At 40.4% G+C, this 22714-nt stretch overlaps 1 protein-coding gene across 3 annotated transcripts in view; it reads left to right on the top strand.

The window, feature by feature from the left end:
* Positions 1 to 1446: 1446 nt before the first annotated feature.
* The window catches only part of Hacd4 (3-hydroxyacyl-CoA dehydratase 4), a 28981-nt gene continuing 7713 nt past the window's right edge, over positions 1447 to 22714 (top strand). For 2 of the 3 annotated variants that reach the window (XM_029475896.1, XM_029475895.1), the window contains exons 1-6: positions 1461 to 1536; positions 2823 to 2926; positions 5334 to 5461; positions 13449 to 13561; positions 16994 to 17100; positions 20243 to 20368. In XM_029475896.1, coding sequence (XP_029331756.1) covers positions 1499 to 1536; positions 2823 to 2926; positions 5334 to 5461; positions 13449 to 13561; positions 16994 to 17100; positions 20243 to 20368 — 616 coding nt within the window. In that variant the 5' untranslated portion in view covers positions 1461 to 1498. Of the gene's footprint in view, positions 1537 to 2822; positions 2927 to 5333; positions 5462 to 13448; positions 13562 to 16993; positions 17101 to 20242; positions 20369 to 22714 lie in introns of all 3 variants that reach the window. The other variant, XM_021161343.2, reaches the window with a different exon arrangement.

Raw genomic sequence — 22714 nt, 5'->3', positions numbered from 1 at the left:
GATAGGAAATGAGACAGGGCCCTGGATGTTGATGGCAGATGACAAAGGTTTGAGGAGGGTGTTTAAAAGGTGGGTTCTAAACTCTGGGGTTAGAGATCTGAAAATGCACCCCCTTCCCTCCACCCCTCCAGATAGGGTCTTCCTCTGTACTCAGGGTGCCTGAAACTCACTGTGTTGCCCAGGCTGATGCTGAAGGTGGAATCAGCTCCCTACCTCGGCTTCTAGAGTGCTGGAGTTACGGGTGTGAACGACCACGTGACATGAATTTGTTCCTACACTGCCATGAAGGCCAGTGTACAGGAGACAATGGAGACAGTTGAGAGGACAGTGCAGCCTCTGCCAAGGGGCTTGAGAAGGGACGGAGGCTACAGAGGAGCTGGCCCCTGGCGGGGGGCGGGGAGACACGGAACAGTGGGACACTCTAAGAGGCAGACTCTGTGACAGCTATGAGGAAGGAAACCATGACCCAAGAAGAAAAATTGCTGACTGTAACTTCTAACCCTGCTGTTTATCAGCTGTGTGACCTGTGGTGAGTGACAATATTTCCTAAGGCCTCAACTTCCTTTTTGGTAAGATGGAAGCACTACCTTCCAACTCCAGCAACTATATGTAATTGTTCCACTTGAGGGGTTTGTGGGAGTTTTTTTCTTTTCTTTTTTTCTTTATTTTTCCCATTTCTTCTTTTTTCTATTTGGTGGTGGCGGTGGTTTTTTTTTTTGTTTTTTTTTTTTTTTTTTTTTTTTGGGAAAATACTTTGGGGAGCTGTTTTGTTCTCTTCACCTGGTAGAACAGAATAATTGGAATCTGATCTTCACGAACCCAGGAGGTGGGTCACTCTGTGTAGGAGATGGGATGCCATTGTCCCAAGAAACCAGGAAAAGGTGTGTGGGAGTGTTGGCCATGGGCAGCGACATCAACTTAAGTGAATAACATTAACTTAATGACATTAAACATTAAATAAATGACATTAACTTAAAAGATCAAAAGCATTTATGCACACCACCGTCACCCAGGTCTCTAAGTGTCAGGGATGGATTTCTGGAGGGCTCTGGCTCATGCTTGAACAGGTGTTGGGCCATTTGTCCTTAGCTTTCCTTCCTGAACCGTTCTCCTACCTTAGGGCTTCTAAGAAAGGCCCTGGCCACCCTGAGGATCGTGCACCCTTAGAGCTAGTTATATCCAGTTAAGAGGATAGGCAGGTGAACTTAGGGGTCTCCAGCCACAGATCAGTAGCCTGGGATCAGTTTGGAAAGCCTCAGGGCGGATGTGCTTGTTCATCCCGCATACTTTCTATGCCTGGCCAGCTCTCCTAGGGCAGCATGGCAGGAATTTGACTTTCATCTCCTGCCCATCTCCTGACCTCTGCTTTTTTTCAAAACTTGCTGAGTGTGTTGAGGCCCCGCCCTTCCCGAGCCCAGCCTGAGGCGTCCCGCCCCTAGTGCCTTCCCAGCCCACTCCTGCTGCTTCCCGGAGGTGCCAGAAGAGCAGACTGTGGCCCATGGGGCCCTCGGTGCTGCCAGCCTGGCTGCAGCCCAGGTAGGGCGAGGGGCTGCGGGGAGGGAGGGGCCAGGGAGCTGGGCAGAAGCCCACCCATCGGCTTTCACTCCCGCAAAGCTCCTGACTGTTTAACACTGCTCCTCTTGCCTGGTGTTAGTGGATTGCATTTTCTCCTCCATAGCTCAGGACAGAGGCTTTGCTGTTTGTTTCCTTCGGATTTTTAGTTCTGGAGATGAGGAAATGGAAGGGCGGGCTGCATGGCCACCTCTTCTCTTTGTGCACTCCCACAAGTTCTTCTCTTCCTTGTCCTTGCTGCGCCCTAGATTTTGGCGCAGGGTGATTTTGACAGCATCCTGTCGCAGCAGCATCTGTCACAGGACAGATTCCAGAGAAACTAGGGCCTGGGGTGAGTTCTTACCTGAAGCCTCATGATGCTGATTGTCTTGGAGTTTCCCCCTTTGAACTCCTATAGCAGTTTTGGTCATCTGTTGACTGCTCCATAGAGTTTGCTTATATATCTTGTTTCTCAGAAGTTTCCAACTAAGAGAAGTCATTGTTAACACTAACATGGCCACTCTACACATCCTTGTGCACATCAGGAAGCCCTTCACCTCCTTTTCCAGCTCCTCAAACCAAGAATCACCAATCTATCTTTCTTTCTTTCTTTCTTTTTTAAATTCAGTTTACACCCTGGCTATCCTCTCCCCAGGAACCCACACACACAGCTTTACACTCAGCTTGACTTCCTTTTTTTTTTTGCTGAGCAACTAAACTTCTTTCTATGTGCATTTGATGGAGAGAACTAGTTTCCCTTGTAAAATACAACAGGGGGCAGGGGCAGGAAGAACGAGAGTGCAACCCCAATCACAAAAGTCAGGTGTGTTCAATGACTGCGTCATAATCCAATTGTGACCACTCCCCTTTGATAACTGTAAGCCAGCTCTTTCAAGTTAATTTGGCAAGCTGAGCTACTGGAGTTCAAGCTGCCCAAATTAGTCCCTTTGCATCAGTGTTTCTTCCCTGTCCCCTTCAACTTTCAAAGCTTTTCTCACAGTGGCTGAAAGTGTTAGAGAAACAAGGTTAGAATGTTATCAGAGATGAGAATGAAGTGTGGAAAAGAACGACCTTTGGTTTTAAGCAATTTCAGTCAACATACTCTTGTTAGATAAATTCATTCTATCGGACTCTCATGGGTTTGGAGGGACAACCCAGTGAAAGACCCCAATACAGAATTCTGACCTGGAACAGTTTTCTTTTGCTTGCTCAATTTTACTGGTACATTACATTAAAAGATGTGTTTAATGGCATTTTTTCTGTATTTATAGGTATAGGAAGAATGTATATCTTTTCATCTATTACTTAATTCAGTTCTGTGGCCACTCATGGATACTGGCAAATATGACAGTCAGATTCTTCTCATTTGGGAAAGGTAAACACTCCTAAATGGTTTCAATTTTTAACTATTGTCCCTGGATTCATCTGGCCTCACTGATTTTCATTTTGAACTTCTGTGCATCCTGCATCTGGCACCATTCACGTCTCTGGAGTTTGTTTTTCCATAAGTATACTTGACTATTTCAGACTTAAACCTTCTTAGAACAGGGAGAAGGTGAGACCCGGCGAGAGGGGCCTGTCTTGCCCTAGAGCTGCCAGTTTGCTCTGAAAGCAAAGACCTATCTTTGGAATGTTCCATTTTGGTTCTGCACAAAACTCATAAATTAAACGCATTTTGAAAAGTCTGTAAGTTCCAGCCTGACATTCTGTGCAGAGCAATGAGAAATTAATGAAATTCCTCCACTGCTTCTCATCCCCAGATTTAGGGTAGCTGGAGATGGCCAGTAACTGAATGACAAACTTTATGCCCCCAAGACACTGTTTGATCCCTCAAGAAGTAATACGTACATGACACACACACCGATGACTAGTCACCGACAAGGAGTTGGTATTGATGACTTGAATCATAAGCTTCCTTCAGTTTCCTAAAAAGTCAAGAATTCATGCTTTAAACTATTCACTTCAGATTGTTAAAGAGTGAATCACCAAGTGATTGTCAAAACAACCTTCTCTGAGTCCCATCCCCACATGAGTAAGTGTCATTACAGTTTACAACTGTTTGGTGACTTGACAATTTGAGCAACTGCTGGTTTAGCTAAAACCAAACACGAGTGTGGCTGGAAAAAAAAACATGCTGAACTCATCAATTGAGTCCCCTGTATCACACTCATCTGATAGACAGTAACAAACTCTCCTGTGTCTCTCAGTCTTACTGAAAATGTATACGAGCTTGCCTTTGTTACTAATCTCAAAGCCAAAGCAGAAGGCTGGAATGTCAACCATGAGAGCTGAGAGTTTTCAACCAGAGGAAGACTGAAACACAAATGGTAGGAGGCCATCAGTTCTGTAACCTTCCTTGTTAGGATAGGCTGTGTGAGCAGACTGCAGCTCATTTACACCCCAGGCCCCAGGCAAGAATTCTGATGTAGCCCTAACCCTAGAGTGGGCAAAGTGGCTTTATCCATGTGTCTTGCCACCATAATTGTAGCAGCTACTGTGATTAGATAAACAGAACTGGTCTGTTCATTGGAAATGAAGCCTGAAACAATGGAATGGGAGACCGGTTCCATTCCCTAAGCCAGTGTCTCTCAACCTTCCTAATGCTGGGACCCTTTAATACAGTTCCTCACGTTGTGGTGACACCCCTCAACCCCACCATCATAAAATTATTTCATTGCTACTTCATAACTGTAATGTTCTAGTTATGAATCCTAATGTAAATATTTGATATGTTGGATATCTGATATATGACCCCTGTGGAAGGTTGTGTGACCCTGCATGGGGGTTCTAGCTCACAGGCTGAGAAGCTGCTCTAGGCAATGATTCAAGCTGATCAAGAGCAACAGAGCCTTGAACTTGTGTGACCCCACTATCTTCTTCTGTCAGGACTGTGTAATGGTAGGTACAGGCAGAGCGTAAGAGTATGCACTACTAGTGTGTCAGCAATTGTGTCTCAGAGGGGCATGTGATGGGGCATTTACTTTAAAAAAAAAACACCAAGATAAGAATCTCCAGTGCCTGGTCAGTTATAATCATACAAACACCTGGAATCCAGTAAAAACAGAAAAATCTCCCTTCGAAGACTCTGAATGGGGCAGGATTTTATTGAAGATCTTAAAGCAACAAGTTTGTCATCAGAGGACCAACTGTTCCCTTCTATTCCAGTTCCCTCTAAAGGGAATACCTCAGTCGTGTCTTCTCACAATGCCAACTCCAAAGTTCAGTGCTCAAAACAAAGCCAGAGTCACTAGTTCTGTCTGTGTACAGGACCCAAGCACGAGCAAATGTGGTGTGTGACGTCACAGCACCACAGTGTCATTGCCATAAAATTTCTATGAAGTCAGTTTTCTCATTGCCCTTTTCTCAATGAAAAAGCTGAACATGTCAGCTTTTAGTAACTTCACCTCCAAATGATCTACATGTCAAGGGGACATGACATTCTGATGGATTATGTTTGTGTCCGAATTGCTTAAGAATCTCATATATTGGAAATAAATACAATAACTCTGGCTGTGAAGACTTTCTAAGTTTCCATTCTTTTTGGAAGAGGACCAAATACAAAGAACTATACACACATTCTGTAAGTACCTCAGTACTTCTTGTGAGTATCACAGTACTTTCTAGGGATGTATCACATTGCTACGAGTTAGTAACTTATTTAAAATAATTTTTGTACATACAATAAATGCATCCCATCTGTATTTTGCTGTACCCTGCAAATGTGTGTTCAGATGCAGTTTTGACTCACAATGTCCATATTGGTTTGTCATTCACTAACACAGATTCCATGGCCGACACGTTTTACGCTATTGGGTTAGTTATGCGGGTTTGCCAATCCATTTCCCTTTTGGAGCTTCTGCACATTTACATTGGCATTGAGTCGAATCAGCTTTTCCCACGGTTTTTGCAGGTAAGTTTAACCATGCTGTTATTGTAGAGTCTCGTTAAGTGTTTATTTTGTCCTATTTATAGCCCCGAGTGATTTTACGGTAGAATTTGTTCACAGGATTCCCTTACCTAAGCCACAACAGTTAGAATGGCCCATTGGCAGTGTTTGAGAAGTGCCACTGGCTGGTGTGCGCACGGCCTGGAACCTCTTCTGGAGAGTCCATGGCCATTTACCCTCTACATGTGCCTTTCTGAGGCAGAGCAGAAGTGGAAAGGATCAGAGTTGATGCTTTTACTGTGATGCCTGGCTCTTCTATGGACCACTCCGAGGTTATGCTACCACAACCACCGGGCTTGATGGGAAAGAATAGGGGATTAAAAACAAAAAAGTGTTTTAACAGCAGGTTGACAGAATATTGAAAATTCACTTGTATATACTCCACATAGGTAATCATTGCTAGATTAAAACTAAAAAAAAAAAAAAAAAAAAAAAATTAAATGGTATTTTCCATGAAGACAAAATAAGTTTTGAGTTCCTACATGGATATACATCTTAACAACTCCAGGATATGGAATTGCCATCTAGATGAGCATAATTTTAGGTATCCTCAAAAGAAATCTGAAAACAAATGGTTTCCTAAAATATCAGAATCTTAATGTATTTAAATACCTGGCAAAATGCTTGGTATATAAACACATAACTTAAAACTGGCAGGGTGTAGTGTTATAGATCCCTGGGTTAATTTGCTTGAAGTAACATGAAAATTTAAAGGATACAAATAACGGCTTAATCTTCATGTATCTAATAAGAGCCTAGTATTATAAATATTAACAGGATCTATAGGCGGGTACGGCACGAATGGGTTGGCAAGATGTCCGGGTAAGGGCATTTGCCATTGAGTATGATGACCTGAGTTTAATTTCTGGAACTCACATTGTAGAGGGAAAAAATTAACTTCTACAGTTGTCCTCTGACCTCCATACATGCATAGCAGCAGGAGAGTGTGAGGGCATGTGCATGTGTGTGGGTGCACACACGGACACGCAGATACACAGACACAAATGTTTTAAAAGGTATGGGGTAGATTTCATTTTACTTACTAAATAAAAATAGGGAAGCCTTGTTCATTAGAAAGAAGGCATTTTATATGTTGACATAACAAGCATTTAAAAATGGAGGTCATGATGTATAATAAAGTTATATTAAAATTAACCAGCTAAGAGCTCAGAGAATCTTTTTAAAACATGTTCCTTTACAAACTAACGAGGGAAACAGATCTGTCATAGAAGCAGTGAATAATTTAGAAACAAGCTTTACTGGTGTTTCTGGCTGAATGGGCCTGCTGTACTCTGAAAATGTCAAGATGTATACACCGGGATGCCGCTTTTGGAAAGCAGAACGAAGACTCAGAGTGCAGGAAAGCAGCATCCTATCATGAGGGTTGTTCACTAGGGGCTGAATTAAGTTCATATAAAATCTGAGTCACATTATCACTTTCACTCTTCCTTAAAGGGCTCTTTTTTTTTTTTTGACTGACTTGGTTATTACTAATTTCTTGGTAACAAAGCATTTTCAGAAGAAAGGGTTGTGTTTAGCTATTGCTAATGCACACTGTGAGATTAGAGAACCTTGTCTTGTCAGGGAAAAAACCTGAGAGCTCGAATTATCCCTAGAAAATGCACACATATTGTTTGCTTGAAAGAATTAGCTATTAAGGAAAATATCTAATTTAAGAATAAATATAAAAAAGAATATTTTCTATAGAATTATGGAAAATTGTCTCTTCAGGGTACTTGAAAATAAAAAGGATAAAACCTTTAAAAAAATTAGCTAGACTTGCCTAATATGCAAAATTACTCTAGAGCTCAAACATCTGAATTTTGGGGAGGTGTACAAATTCCAGAACATTCAAATGTGGTTTCTAATCACTACTAATTAAATCCTTGAATCACTGAAATCATTAAATCATTGTAACCAAAGACACAATTCCTGATTTGGTCACTTAAAAACAATAGTAAATACACATGCAGACATATTTATTTAAAAAGTGATTTTACTAAGTCCAGTGCTAATGGAGCATGATGCTCTGTAAGTCTGGCTCTGGGGAAGGACAAGCAAGGATCAGGGTACCAGGGTCGAGGACGAGCGTCCTGCGCTATGTATATCCCAGACGATGAGCACAGCTCTTCTGACATGCCTATCCATCTTCCTCTTTTACTTGAGGTTGTAACTGCCAACTTGAGGTTGGACTGGGATTGGAAAAGCTTATAAAGGCACCATGGTAAATTCTCATATTTTGTGCCTTTCCCTGTTCAAGTTCTGCAGACAATTAGAATCCCTTCATTAGGGGATGACCCCAAGGCCTCAGCTTTAAAATAATGTAACAAAACGCTAGGTTGTGAAATCATTTGTGGTGTTCTCATTTCCCCATTTTTAAACGAAGAAATGGTACTTAGAGCAGCTGAGTTATTTACACTGATTATGGCTGACTGCATGCAATATTTTTTTTTAAGAAATGCATTGTGTCCTCCTGCTTCAAAGAAGGCTAAGGCTATGTTTGCGGAGTTGTACTGTTCCTGTGCTATTACCTCCACAGCACAGCGAAGCCACAGCAGAATGCTTTCTTTTGAGAACAGAGTTTCCAAAATGTCAAGATAAATAACTCCACCCAGCATGAACCATGGATTAGGATTAGCTAGTTGAACAACTAATGTACCATCTGGCAAGTACTGGGGCCGAGGGAATGAGGGTAGATTTGGGTTTGTTCATTGTTCCGAGTTATTACATGTTTTACACTCACATATCTGACAATAAGCAATAAACTATAATTTTAAAAATTATATGCAAGTGTTCAAACAAAAAAGCAGAGAAAACACACAGTGTAAGACAGTAGTTATTTAACAGGCATCTATATTTTATTTTTAAATTACTTATGAGGAAAATCCAAAACTATTAACACAAAAAGCTGTTTATAGACTGCCGTTGCTTATAATAATCATTTATCATCTAAATTATATGCAGAAACATAACATAGAGCTTAACACTTAAATTATACATAGAAATATAGAGATTTGCTTTCTTAGTTTCAAGCGGGAAGCTTCAAAAGACACAAAAGAAGCATGCCAAAAATGACTATACAAATGAAAGCTAAGGGTTTTCCCTTTCCTTTTCCTTCCAATCAAATTTGTATATTTCATTACATCAGTTTTTTTTTTTAAAGAAGTCAATGGGGACTAGTTGATTTTGATAGACTTCATTAAAGAAAGCCAAAACCGAGCAACCTGACCACTGTAGAATGGGGACACAGCCTCCCCCGAGGGTTGATTTGAAGCTGTGTTGAGTCTTCAGTCTTGCAGAAGCCTCAGATGCTTTCCTTGATAAAACTTAAAGACAGGGGAAAACAAGCCCAGATAAGCCTTTGTCCCACAGCGCTTGACAGGTTCACCTCGTGGGTAACTCTCAGGGGAATATAGATCAGCTGACTACAGCTACAGGTGGTTCCGAGCCATATCCCTGCCCCTCCACCAACCACCATGAATACGGCAGCAGATGCCCCTCCAATCTTAAACATGCTTATGCAACTTAAAAAAAAATCTGTAAATCAAAACACTACAAATGATTTCCTCTAAATTATCATGCCTGCATAGGTTCCACTCATGGTAGTCAAGTGCCCAGAACACTGTTGTATTAACCAACGTCACCAGCTCTGGCTCCTGTTTGTGTTGAAGGCAAGGAAGGCATCTCAAAGGAGAGTGTCCAAGTCTCTTGTGAGAGGACAGTGGTTTCCAGACTGCTTTCTCCAGGCTGCGAAGCAGCTTACTTTGCTAAACTAAGTCATCTTTGAACTTTTCACAGAGTTTTCTCCCTGTATGCCTTGGGTTCAGAACGGGCTTTTATTACTAGAGATAAAGCTGCTGTGGTATTGAGCACATACAGCTCACTAGAAGGGGAAGTTAGGGTCTTCAGGTCTTGTCATTTTGATCTATGGAGATCTTCAGTGAACAGGTACAAAGCTATGATCTTTATAGTGTGACTTTACAAATGCAGGATGGCTTTTAAAAATCCACTGAGAGTCTTCATTATCTCAGCAGAAAAATGTCCCATGAACAATACTTCCTACAGATCTGGAATCAAACTCTGGAAGTATGACTCGGATTATTATGATCTAAACACTCAGATCTTCTCATTTTTGTTATGTTGGTAGCCACTCCAAAACTGACATCCAGACAATGGTCTGTTCCTTACAAAGTAGACATTAAAACAAGAACCTCCTGGATGTTCTGAGATAAATAATAGCCAGAGAGATTGCTCAGTGAGGAAAGTGCTGTTCCAACAAATCTGGCAAACTGAGTTCAATCCCCAGGGACCCAGGTGGAGAGAGAAAGCTAATTCCCAAGCATTGTCCTCTGACCCCCACACGTGCATTATGCATTCACACTACACACTCACACCATACACTCAAGCCTCACTCCATACCCCTTTGCGCCACAGTTAATTAACATTTACAGTAAAGCATCCACCTCTAGACCCAGTGCTGGGCAGGTGGAGAAAGGAGGAGCCCCGGATTGTACTGACCAGCTGGTCTCAATGAATCCATGAGATCTGGGTTCCACAAAAAGACCTGGCTTCAAGAACAAGGTAGACAGGAACAGAAAACGACCCTGGAGATCAACTTCTGGCTCCACACATATGTTCACACATATGTACATATATCTCTTCACATTCAAACATGCATACATGCACACACAAATGCATGTTTTGTGCTTTTTTAAATGTTAGTAATATGTAAAATAGTTATAATTTTGGTAAAAATAATAATTTTGAGATTGAAACTTATTGAGTTGAGAAATTCTTCCCACAGTCAGGATAGTTTTTACCCTTCCATTTTTTCCTGTTTTTTAAATTAAAACAAGGTTGTTTATAGTTTCATACATTTCTTAATGACTTTTGGGCATTTCATGCCTCCTCCCCATCCTGCTAGAAGGCTCTTCTTAACAATCCCCACCCCTACCTTCATGCATTCTTTTGTGTATGGACACTCAGTTTATTTAGAATTTCTTGCTGGAGCCATCCATGCACAGGCAAGAAACCCTTCACTTTTATAATGTACCTTGGCACTCAACAATATAACTTGTCAGTTTTTTAAATTAAATATATACGTGCTGGCTGCACATGTAGAAGTCAGAAGACAAGGCTGAGGAGTCAGTTTCCTTTTTACAAGTCTACAAGGATTTCAGGATTGCATGTTCCGGTCACCAGGGCTGCCTGGCAAATGCCATAACCTGCAGAGCCATCTCAGCAGCTATAGAAACTCCTTTAAAGAACGGGCCATTGCCTGGATGTTAGGTTCTGGAGGCCCCACCCCCACCCCCGACATGAATGCAGGACTTATAGTCATTGTCTAGATTTTGATTCCAAACATGAAGGAAGTCATTGTCACCGAGGAAAACACATGCTTTTGGGTAAAAGCAAATAAATAGTAACAGTGCCTTTTTAGTGTTATGCTGGAGATTAAATACAAAATTATAAATTTGAAATTGGCAGAAAGTAATAAGTATCAACTTTTATCAATTTACTATCTATAACAAAATTCCTCTATTTTGTCATTATTGAATATAGTTCAATACCTATCAGATAATGAATTAGGGTGGCATTTCATGTGGCAGGAAGCTCCCTATTTCTGTATACATGCTGGCACTTGAGGGCATGTCCGCTGCTGATTTTTATGCAACTAGGGACTCCATCACCAAGGATTCACAGAGCCTTCCCTGATGTCCTAATATATTTTCATCATATAGCCCCAACTTCACTGGTAGATTTTCCTCTGTCTTTACCATTTAAAGGGCAGAGGAAAATCTACCAGTGAGGCTGCATCTCCCAAATACTTAGACACTATCTCATCTTGCATTTGGTTAATGCCTAAAACTCAGAGAACTTATGCTTTGCAAAACAAACAAACAAACAAACAAACATTTTAAAAACCAACAAAACAAAAAAGAAAACCTCGGGAAATGCACACATATGGATGCACACAGTATAGATGTCTAAGCTCATGGTTGATCACTCTAAAACTTGAAGTTGATAGGATCTTTCTATGTAGAACATTGTAATCCCAGCCCAAACCATCTCACTTGGATGAAAGCTGGAAACCAGAGAATTTAAATGCTACGATCATAGCATGGGTGACTAGGAAGTACACGTTTCCTAGCCACCAGGTCTGCAAGCCATCCATGATGAGATGGTGCCTGAATATTTGTGAGATGCTCAAGTCTTACATCCAAAAGCTGCCGTTTGTCATGTCAGCCAGGATGGGTTACTCAGTTACTTAAATTGCAGTTTAGAAGAATTTATATACGCTAAATCAAGAAACTAGATCATTATATCTTAGAGAAGGATTGATGAAAGGAAAGAGCTCTATGGATAACTCCCATAGATTGACTAAGTTTGAATCATGTCTAATTCCCCTTAGCCATGCAGGGGCCCTCTTGACTCACCTCCGTAGTCATAAACACGCTGACATAGCTTATACATGTGGATTTCTGATCATGTGGACTGCTGTTGACAAATCTTGGGTTTTTTTTTTTTTTTAACACTAAAAGCCCACGAGTCTGTTGTGGATTATCCCAGGATTTTTTTCCTTAATCAGCTAAAAAAAAAAAAAAGAAAGAAAGACGGCTATACAAAATACCCATCAACCCCTTTATGTTTTCTTTTCCTTTGGCACTAATATACTCCATCAATCTCGAGTTCATTTTTTTTTTTTTTTGACCACTGAAAGCAAAGAGAAATGCCCTTTTAAGCACAAAAATGTAGACTGTATGGGCTATGTGAATATAACACAAGGCACTTTAAACTTTTCAGGGAAAGAGGACTGTGTTTTATTTAAGTTGGTAATTGGAGCTAAGCCCAAAATATATGAGTTTTCAGTGATCTTTAAATGCTTATAACTTGGCATATATAACATATATTCCAAGAATGTGTTAAATTCTTTCTATTTTCCACTGGCTTAGGAGGGTTAGGATTATATTACTGCCCTGAGGAAAAGAAAAAGTTACACTGGCTCCTCTATTGGCTAAAATAGAAATCTGGCCTGTCATTCAAAACCCTTAATAATCCAGCCCCAAACACGTTTTCATTTACTTTCCCTATTTTTCCTTCACCCCACCCACTCCAGCCTCTCTGTGGTTCTTGATCCTCCTCAAGGCAGTGTAGATCATCACACTGCTACTTCTGCGGAGGCTGCTCTTGCCTGGGATGGCTTTCCTCATATCTACTCTACTAGGTAATTCCCATCCATCAATCAGCAGCCAGGCGAAATGCTACTTGTCCTCATGAACCTCTCTTCATCCTTCTCTCTGGCAGCAAGTATCTCCTTAACTGTGCGTCCCTCTGCAGCACATACTGTAATTACATTCCCCACCACTAACTCTGAAGGCAGGGCCATTTTTATTGTACTATCTAATCCAGTGGTTGTGAACCTTCCTAATGCTGCAACCCTTTAACATAGTTCTTCATGTCGTGGTGACCCCTAACCATAAAATTATTTCTATAGCTACTTACTAAGTGTAATTCTGCTACTGATGTGAATCGTAATGTAAATATCTGTGTTTTCTTATGGTCTTCAGTGACCCCTGTGAATGGTTGTTTGACCCCCACAAAGGGCTCATGACCTACAAATTGAGAGTTGCTGATCTAATTCATAGTGGATATTCAAGTAGGAGTTTGCCAAAATGAATAGAAATGTGCATATGTCAAGAAGAGAGAAAATATCTTGACTTAGGTAAAATGCTTCCTTTGTTTAATTATATATAACTATAAAAGTACAGGAAAACAAACAAAATTAAAGTCATTCATAACACAGCCCTTTCAGAGACAGCCACTGTTAATATGTTAGAAAACGTATTTCCAGTTAAAGCATTCTTTTAAACAAAGCCCTGTTTTTTAAAATTAGAAAATTACTTAAATGGCCTAACAGATGACCACAATTCTTCATTTGTTTTTGTTTTAGCTCACAGAGAGAGTGATCATTCTCTTTGGGGTGATCACCAGTCAAGAGGAGGTCCAAGAGAAATGTGTAGTGTGTGTTTTATTCATCCTTTGGAATCTACTGGATATGGTAAAGTAAGTAAGCAAAATTGCTGGGCACGGTGGGATAGACCTTTAATCTCAGAAGTAAAGATAGGTGAATCTCTGTCAGTTCAAGGCCAGCCTGGCCTCCATAGCTAACTCCAGGCCTGCCAGTACTACATAGTGATACCCTGTCTCAATCATCAATCAATCTTATAATACAGGGAAAATTGCTTTAGTGAAATGAGTAATAACTGCTCGTACTGGTTACTGTGAACGAGACAGATAAACCTCACTGCATATTGTTTTATATGGAAATAGAAATGTACATGTAGGACTTTCCACAGTGGGCATATGGAGAAAAATGAGAACCAATCGTTGTATTTCAAGTGCAAATCTGAGCCCTCAGGCCCCCAGTACAAGGCTTTGCCATGACACTGACCTGAAATGACCTCATAGCTATATACTAATAGAAGGGACCTTATCATTCCTCTAGAATGCATTATTTTAATAATGGACTTTCGTTACTTGTCAGAAACCACAAAGTTGGTGTCATAGTTAGCTTCAGTTGTCAACCTGACCTGGAAAAAAAGGAACCTCATCTGAAGAATTGCCTCCATCCCATAGGCCTGTGGAGGCATTTTGTTATTGTTAATTGATGGAGGATGGTCCAGCCCACTATGGGCCTGGAGGCAAGTCAGCAAGCACCTTTGCTCCTCACTGCTTCAGAGCCTGCCCTGACTTCCTTCAGTCAGGGAATATGACTTGAGAGTCTTTCTTACCCCCAAACCATTGGTTTTGGTCAATGCTTTATTATAGCAACAGAGAAGCAAACTACAACAGTTGGTTTCTGTAACTTCAAGAATATTTTATATTAGGACCTCATTTCTCTGGGGAAAAATGTACCCTCATAGCCATTTCTAGTGGGATCTAATGGCTAACTTAGTCCTTTTGTGGCATCCCTAGGAACTGCTATTGCTTCAAATATCTGGATGGGAGCAGGCCCCAAAAGAGTCTCTATTTTGTGGCTGAGATTGGGTATTTTATTCTGATATTTTTATCCTATTGTTAATAATGTGACCAAGTTAAAATATAGCCTCAGCAATAGGTTGAGTCCTAAAGATTGTATGTGTACTTAGTAAGTTATTTAATGTTTCCAACATAGCACTTTATGTTAGGACTTTTGTAGCCTGTGCCTTCCTATTTATACATGGCATTGGGTCCTCCCTAGGAACCACAACCTTCCACTATATTGGAATATGGGGCCATCTCCCTCAGTATCCATTGTCAGATAAACTCAACAGAATAAAATGCCTTTCACATTAAAAGTAGCAGTAAACTATCATGGGATGATTTGGGGACATAAGAGGATACAACAAGATGAGACCAACTTCCACTATTTATTTGATACATGATCTTGGGCAAGCCATTTGCCTTCTCATAAATGACTACTTTATTGAGATATAAGTTACCTACCACAATTTAACCTTTTAATATAAAATATGTGAGTTTCCGTATACTCAAAGAGATGTACAACCACCACTATTATTCAGTTGAAGAATCACCCATTAGAAATCTATGCCCATATGCACATATCATTCCTGATTCCTTCCTTCCCCAGGCCCTGGCAACCATATTTATACTATATGGGTTTTCCCACTTTGTGTTTCATGTAAATGGAATCATTGAATAGGTGGTCTTTTGTTACCATCCTCTTTTCCCTTGGAATAATGTTCTCAATACAGTGTTGTAGCATGTAATGGTATTTCATGGCATTTTGTGGCTGAATAATATTCCATTGTATCAACAAAGCCCTGGATCATTCTCATAGTTGATGCACATTTGCATTATTCCCACATTTTGGCAATAAGAAATATGCCATGAGTACTCACATACAAGCTTTTGTTTCCCTTATAGCCAGTAGTAAAACCTCTGGGCTCTCATTTTGATACTGTTTTTATCTCTGCACAATCATCTCAATCTACTGTGAAATAGATTAAAGAAAATAATGAGCAGGGATCCTAGTCATCTGCTAAAGGTGCCTGTGAAAAGATTACAGCTAATATGAGAGCTAATGATGAGTCAGATACTGTCTTCCTAAGAACATGATAAGGACATCCCTGCTTGCTACTCTGTTCAACATTGTATTGGAATTCCTAGCCACAGCAATTAGGGAAAACTGTAAAAGGTTTCCAGATGGTAGAAAAGTGTTAGTGACCAACAAGTTTAGTAGAGTTGCACAACACAACCCCAGGTTAAGTAAATCTGCAGTCTTTGAAAGCCCTGTTAGAATGTCAGCTGGTTTTCTTGCAGTAATTGAAATGCTGATCTTAAATTTTACATAGAAACCTGAACTTAGATGAATCAAACTTTTATAAGAACACACTTCTTCTCACTCTTTCCAATTCAGGACTTTACTACAGAGCAGCAATTATTACATGTGTGACCCTACTCCATGGACCAGTAAGGAGACTGAGCTGTCAGTTAAAAGATAACCTCCTCTAGTTTGGGTTAAGTTTTGCAAAGAGAATCAATGGGGAAAATATCATCTTCTCTACAAAAGACAATAGGGCAACTGGATACTACATGCAAAAGATTAAGTTGTATTTGACAGTGTACCCTTAGATAGAACACCAAAGCCACAAGGAACAAAAGAAAACATAGATATTGATTTGTATTAGTGAGTTACTGTGATGGCTGATACGATGAACTTGATTGGATTCCAAGGGCATTAAGGAGGCACACCCTTGGGTTTTCCTCCAAAATTCGAGTTTAGCTGAGGAAGACTTTCCTTGAATGTGATTTGTATCATCTCATGGGCTGGGATCCTGAACTGAAGAAAGAAGAAAGAAAGAAAAAGAAGTTTGTGAGTCAATAGGCCATTTGGTTAATTCTGACATGTGTTTAGGTGTAGAAGCCATTGGTTTATTTATAAAAATAAAATCACATTGAATACTTTGCACTAGCAGGTTTAAAGTTACTTACCATACCCCAAACCTGCTTCTAAGACCAGTTTCGATTGTGTAACTGGGTAAAGCTGCAGAAACAGAGGGATGGTAGATATGACTTTGTGGGTCGTGTTTTAATAACATCATCTTTTAAAATATGTGCAAATAGGCCTGTCTTTTCAAGAAGGCTAACTGTTGCTGCATAAAATGAGCTTGGCTTTTAAATAAAATTGAAGTCATTAATCATGGAAGCTTATAGCTGTAATTTCTTGGGAGGAGGTAAGAGCTACATTCTTGCTCTCTTCAGCAGTATAATTATCTATGATCCACCCCATGAGATAAGGCAGAGAGACACGGGTTTCCCCCTGCAACAATACACCATTTTAACCCCTGTCCTTACTTAAATTATAGGAAATAAAGCATGTAATTCCCACTTCCAATGTCATTCCAGTGTTTAATTTGTAGTAACGTATTTTCTTCTCTTATTTCCCAGACAGCAGCAGCAAATGATGCTTATGAACTACCTGTCTCCTTCCAGGTACACTTACAGCATGCTGTCAGTCATAGGGACATCTTATGCTGTCTTGACATGGCTCAGTCAAACACTCTGGATGCCAATTTACCCTCTGTGTGTTCTTGCCGAAGGTAAGAGACCTGTTTTATTTCTGACTGACATAAGCTATTGAGCTATAATCATTCATTCACTAATTTCTTGATAGGGAAATTGCTATTTTTTAATGGTTCTTGGCTTATTGATGCTAACTTTCCCAGTCTATTTCCTTGCTTCAAAGAAGCAAACCATTAAGAAGCAAAGTTCAGTGGGGTGTAATAGGGTATACCTATAACACTGAGGGCAGACACCAGGTCAGCCTGGTCTACACAGAGTTCCAGGCCAGCCAAGGATACATAGAGGGACCCTGTCACGAAGATTGAGAGGGGAGAGGGGAAAAAGGAATGGGAGGAAAGGAAGAAGTAAGAGTAGGGGAGAGAGAGCATTAAAGTTCAAGGTGAAGGTAGTCCTACACAGAGTACAACATACCGGACTAGAAACAAGCGTCAGGGCCCAATTCCTTGCCGTCATCAACTATGAGTATGGGACAACTCATTTCACCCCTGAGTCTGTTTACATCCCCAAATTGGGTTTAACTACTGAGAACCTACATTTTAATTTTTTAGTACTTAGAAATTTGGTCATCTCTGGCTAGAGGGTCTCTTGCCGTCTCCAAAGCATCAGATCTCTGCCAGTGACCATTTGACTACCAGTCCGTGAGTATCCACTTTCAGAGGAAAGCTAAACTAAAATAGTTCCCCAGTACAGCACCACAGATTATTACTTTATAGGGTACATCTCAGTTGCAACTAGACATCTGTATGCTTCTTGATTGAATGTCCCTTATTAGACTAGTTCCATGTGCACACACAGGTGTCTACCTTTTGCTTCCTTCCTCATGTGCACCAGTATACATGGCCAGCAAACAGGAGATCAACTATTCCCTGTACTAATAAAGCAAAAATCAAGGAACTAAAGTAAGCACTTTTCAAAGTACTTGAAGCCAAGCAAAAAACAAACACTTCCCCTCAGTAGAGGATTTGCTAGGCTGTAGGGAGATTCTTCTGAAAGTCATGATTAATGCAAAAAGCATTTAAAGAAACTACAGGAAAATACAGACATTATAAAGAGTGCTGTTGCCAATACTTGTGAGTATATAAAGACTAGTATATAAAAGAACACCATATGTTTTCAATATTTATTAATGACTAGAAACAATAAGTCAGAATTTTAAATGTTCTATTGTTTTAAAATGAATTGTTAAAAATATAATATTTTCAGAAAATCTAGAGAATAATGTTTTATAAACCATCAAAACCCAGCCACCCATTCTTTAAGAATGAAATTCTTCATGCATGGAAGATTTGCTAAGAGCACTTACTTGTCCTGTCATATGGAAATTCTATAAGGAACACAGAAGGAATAGATGTTGGAAAGAGTATAATGTTTACATTAGGAGAGATACAGTTTTAAGACATGTACAGCAGAGAGTGCAGTCGATAATTGTGTACACTTCCAAAAGAGTAAAGCCAATTATCTTATTTTAAAAAAATACGAGATGTTGAATACTAGACTTTATCATTCAGCATTATATACATATATAAAAACACCACACTGTGATCCATAAATATATACATTGTGATTTTTCAATTAAAACTATATTAACAAAATAAAGAGTTAAATTTTTCTAAAGACTGTAAAGTGAACTCTTTCCCTAAAAGTGAGGGATGAATAAGTATATAAGAAACATTTCTGTTATTGGTATTCAGTATTCTAAGTGCTTCCCTGTTGAGGGAAGCCTGTTTTCATATGGATGCCCTACAATCTTCTCTCTTTCATTATATTGTAAATCACTCTCTCAACAACTGAATATCAGCAGAAAAAAAATCAAGGCACACACATGGCACAGTGTTAATGATGCTTAACTCCAGGTAGTGGAGAAGGGGAGTCTGGGACCTTTCCTTTGCCTGTGCTGGAACTTCCAAAGTATAAAACTCTGCAGGGAAGGAAAACTACTTTTAATAAAGTTAATAACTCTTATTTAAGTTTTTTGTTTTCCTTTTTTATATAATTTTACAGCTATATTTTTCACGTCTGATAAATTCAACAAATAAACACAGCTCCTATAAATATCCAGTGATTACTCCTATGTCAGATGTTCAAAACTTGGAGGCTGCCCTTGTTAATGGCATGCTTGGTGTCCACTGGCAGCCCTGCACCAATACCACTCATCCCATATCTATCTGCCTCAGCTTCTGACTTCATCACATTGCAACACATTTTATTTTGAAATAATTAAAGAATAACTTGTAAAACCCAGTGCATCAAGGAGCTGGAGAGATGGCTCAGCGGTTAAGAGCAGTGGCTGCTTTTCTAGGGGACCTGGGTTTGGTTCTTAGCACCTATATGGCATCTAACAGCTGTCTGTAACTTCAGTCTTGGATGATTCACCACCCTTTCCAGCTTCCACAGGGACTGCAGGCATGCAGTACACTTACATACATGCAGGCAAAATACTGATACACGTAAGACAAAAATCTACCTACCTTTTACTTCACTTTCCTGATGGCAGCAGCTTAGAGAACTATAGCATGCCACTTTACTGCATGGAATGCTATTAAAAACCTATACATGTGATATAATTTCATGGATCCTCTTATGTCCCTAAAACTAAACTAGCCTCCTCCCACAGAATATTTATGTCAGCATTTCCCACAGAGTTCCTCCAAATTTGTATTAAGTACTTCTAGGGCTGAGAAGACAGCAGCTATCCTAAGGCCAGTAATGGTGACAGAATGATGGTTGAGATCCATTTCATTATTGCAAAACTGCTCAGAGTCTTCACTATGTTAAACATGTGTCATGTAACTCCAAGAAGAAAATAATATGCAGCGCTTTCCATCCTGACTCTCTCCCTATTTGTGAGCGAGGAGACAGATGTATCTTTAACTCATCATTTTAAGAAGCGCCATATAGTCTTTCCATGTAAGCATGAAATGTGTGGACTCAACCAACGGCCCAGTGCACAATGGGCAATAATTAACAAGAATGCTAGAACAGTTTAAGACACATAATCATGCCACAGATTTCTGTGTCAAGCTGAACCTTTAACTAAAGGATTCAGCAATCACCACAAAACTGTTATTGTCAATTCGAAATCTCCCTTCTTAGAAACACATGCATATACCCCTCTGTAACCCAGAAAGGGAATCTTCATGATGCTTTTTCTTTAAACAGCATTCACCATCTATCAGTCACTGCCTTACTTTGAGTCATTTGGTACAAACTCCACCATGCTTCCGTTCGACCTATCCACCTGTTTCCCTTATGTGCTGAAGCTGTACCTCATGATGCTCTTCATAGGTAAGTAGATATTTGGTTTGGCATCCTTCATGTGTGTGTTGGTTTATCCTGTCATTGTCCTACACAGACTAGTAAATGGAGAAGAACTAACGAGGAAGCCCAGTACAGTCAAACTAGATTGTCTAGTGAAGGCCCCCAGTGCTTTCTGTGGGGCGTCACGAAACCAAGTATTACACAATTTCACTTCCAACAAAAACAATGCAACTAGCAGAAAATATACTTGCCAGATTCATGGAGTACAGACATTTGGACCACCAGGACACAACTATTATATAAAATGGGAAATAGAAGGATTAGCTATTTTTTCCCATTTTGTTTTCTGTTTGGCTTTACATGCTAGCACCCCTTAGCAGGCAAATAGGAAGTTGGTGATAAAGGCTCAGGAAAAACTTTAGAACAAAAACTTACAGTTGTAGGACGTGAAGTGATGGCTCATTACTGTTCTTAAAGAGAACCTGGACACCCACATAGCAGCTCACAACCATCCATAATTTCAGTTCCAGGGGATCCATACCCTCTCTTCTGGCAGTAGGCATGTCCATAGTACACATAGACACATGTAGGTAAAACACTTATGAACACATGAAATAGATCTTTTAAAAAGTTACACTTGAGCCACACTTTGTGACACACACCTTTAATCCCAGCACTTTGGAGGCAGAGGCAGGGAGATCTCTTCAGTGAGTTGCAGGACAGGCAGGGCCACATAGAGAGACATTGTCTCCAAAAGAAAAATAAACTACACACACACACACACATACACACACACACAGAGAGAGAGAGAGAGAGAGAGAGAGAGAGAGAGAGAGAGAGAGATTCGTGTGATATTTCAAGATGGATTTATAAGATGGATAAGTAGAGACATCCAGCACTTTGTTGCACAAAGGAAACACTAAGAAATAGGTACAGAGCTACATTTTGAGATGAGTACAACAAACTACTGGGCAAAACTAATGCACTGTGATATTAAAAGGCTTGGCATAGCAATAGATACAAAATATCCAAGTCCTGCCATGCCATCTACACCACTAGGTGTGGGAGAATCTCCTTCTGGCTAAGGGTGAATGAAGAGAGTCCTAACAAGCTGTGTTGGATTCAGGGGATTGGAGAACTTGACCTCTGAGACCAAGGTAGGGCTAGTAGAGTATAGACTCACAGCAGTGTGAGGATCAACCATTTCTTCCCACAGATCCAAGCATGGGTGCCTGCCACTTACTGGGTAAGACAAGACTTACCTGTGGTCTAATGCTTCTCTGACCACAGGGGTAGACTTGCAGCAGCTTTGAGCAATGCTAAGGCTTCAGTTAGTGCTCCTGCCTACAGGGTACATGGCCCAGGGAAGTCCACAAGGAAGCTTAATCAGGTGCTGGCTACACCCTGCTTTCACTTTCTCCCACAGAGAAATAAAAGGCCACTAAGAAGTCCAAGGGAAACTTAAAAATTTCTTCAAACCAATGGAAATACAGGATCCCAAACCTGTGGTATACACACACACACACACACACACACACACACACACACACACACAACAATACAAAGAACAATGAACAAAAATATTTTAAGAAGAAGTATTTTGAATAGACAACATAATCATGCATCTCAAGGACTAAGAAAAGCAAGAATAAACCAAATCCCAAGTAACTATATGAATACAAATAAAAATCAGACCAGAACTGAACCATAAAATAACAAGTGCCAAGGCTCAGTGAAGCAAAGCTAGTTACTTACCTGAAAAGACAAAAATGGATAAACCTTCCAGTTAGGACAACCTCCAAAAATAGAAGATCCAAAAAAAATTAAGTTTAAAATGTTAAAGGAGACATTACAATCCACAGCACAGAAATACAGACGATCAGTTGAAATTATTTTGAAAAACATCCTGTTAATAAATTGGAAAATAGAGTTAGTTAGGGAAGCAGAAACCGGCCTGAGTAGGGCCACAGGCCTCATCCGGCCGGACCAGCACCGGGGTAGCCAGAGCGCAGGGTCGGGTGACACCCGCCAGCTACCCACAACACCCGCCACAGGATCTTAAGACTTCTGGTGAGTGGAACACAGCTTCTGCTCCAAACCAATTGCGCCGCGAGACCTGAGACTGCATTAGTTAGGGAAGCAGAAACCGGCCTGAGTAGGGCCACAGGCCTCATCCGGCCGGACCAGCACACGCAGGGTCGGCTGACACCCGCCAGCTACCCACGACCCCCTCGACAGGATTTTGAGACTGCTGGTGAGTGGAACACAGCTTCTGCTCCAGTCCAATCACGCGGGACCTGAGACTGCTCTGGTTGGGGAGGCAGAAATCCGGCCTACGTAGGGCCACAAGCCTCTTCCGGTCAGAAAAGCACC

Source organism: Mus caroli, chromosome 4 (assembly GCF_900094665.2).
Source record: "Mus caroli chromosome 4, CAROLI_EIJ_v1.1, whole genome shotgun sequence".
Classification (NCBI taxonomy): domain Eukaryota; kingdom Metazoa; phylum Chordata; class Mammalia; order Rodentia; family Muridae; genus Mus; species Mus caroli.
This window is presented reverse-complemented; position numbering and strand designations above follow the sequence as displayed.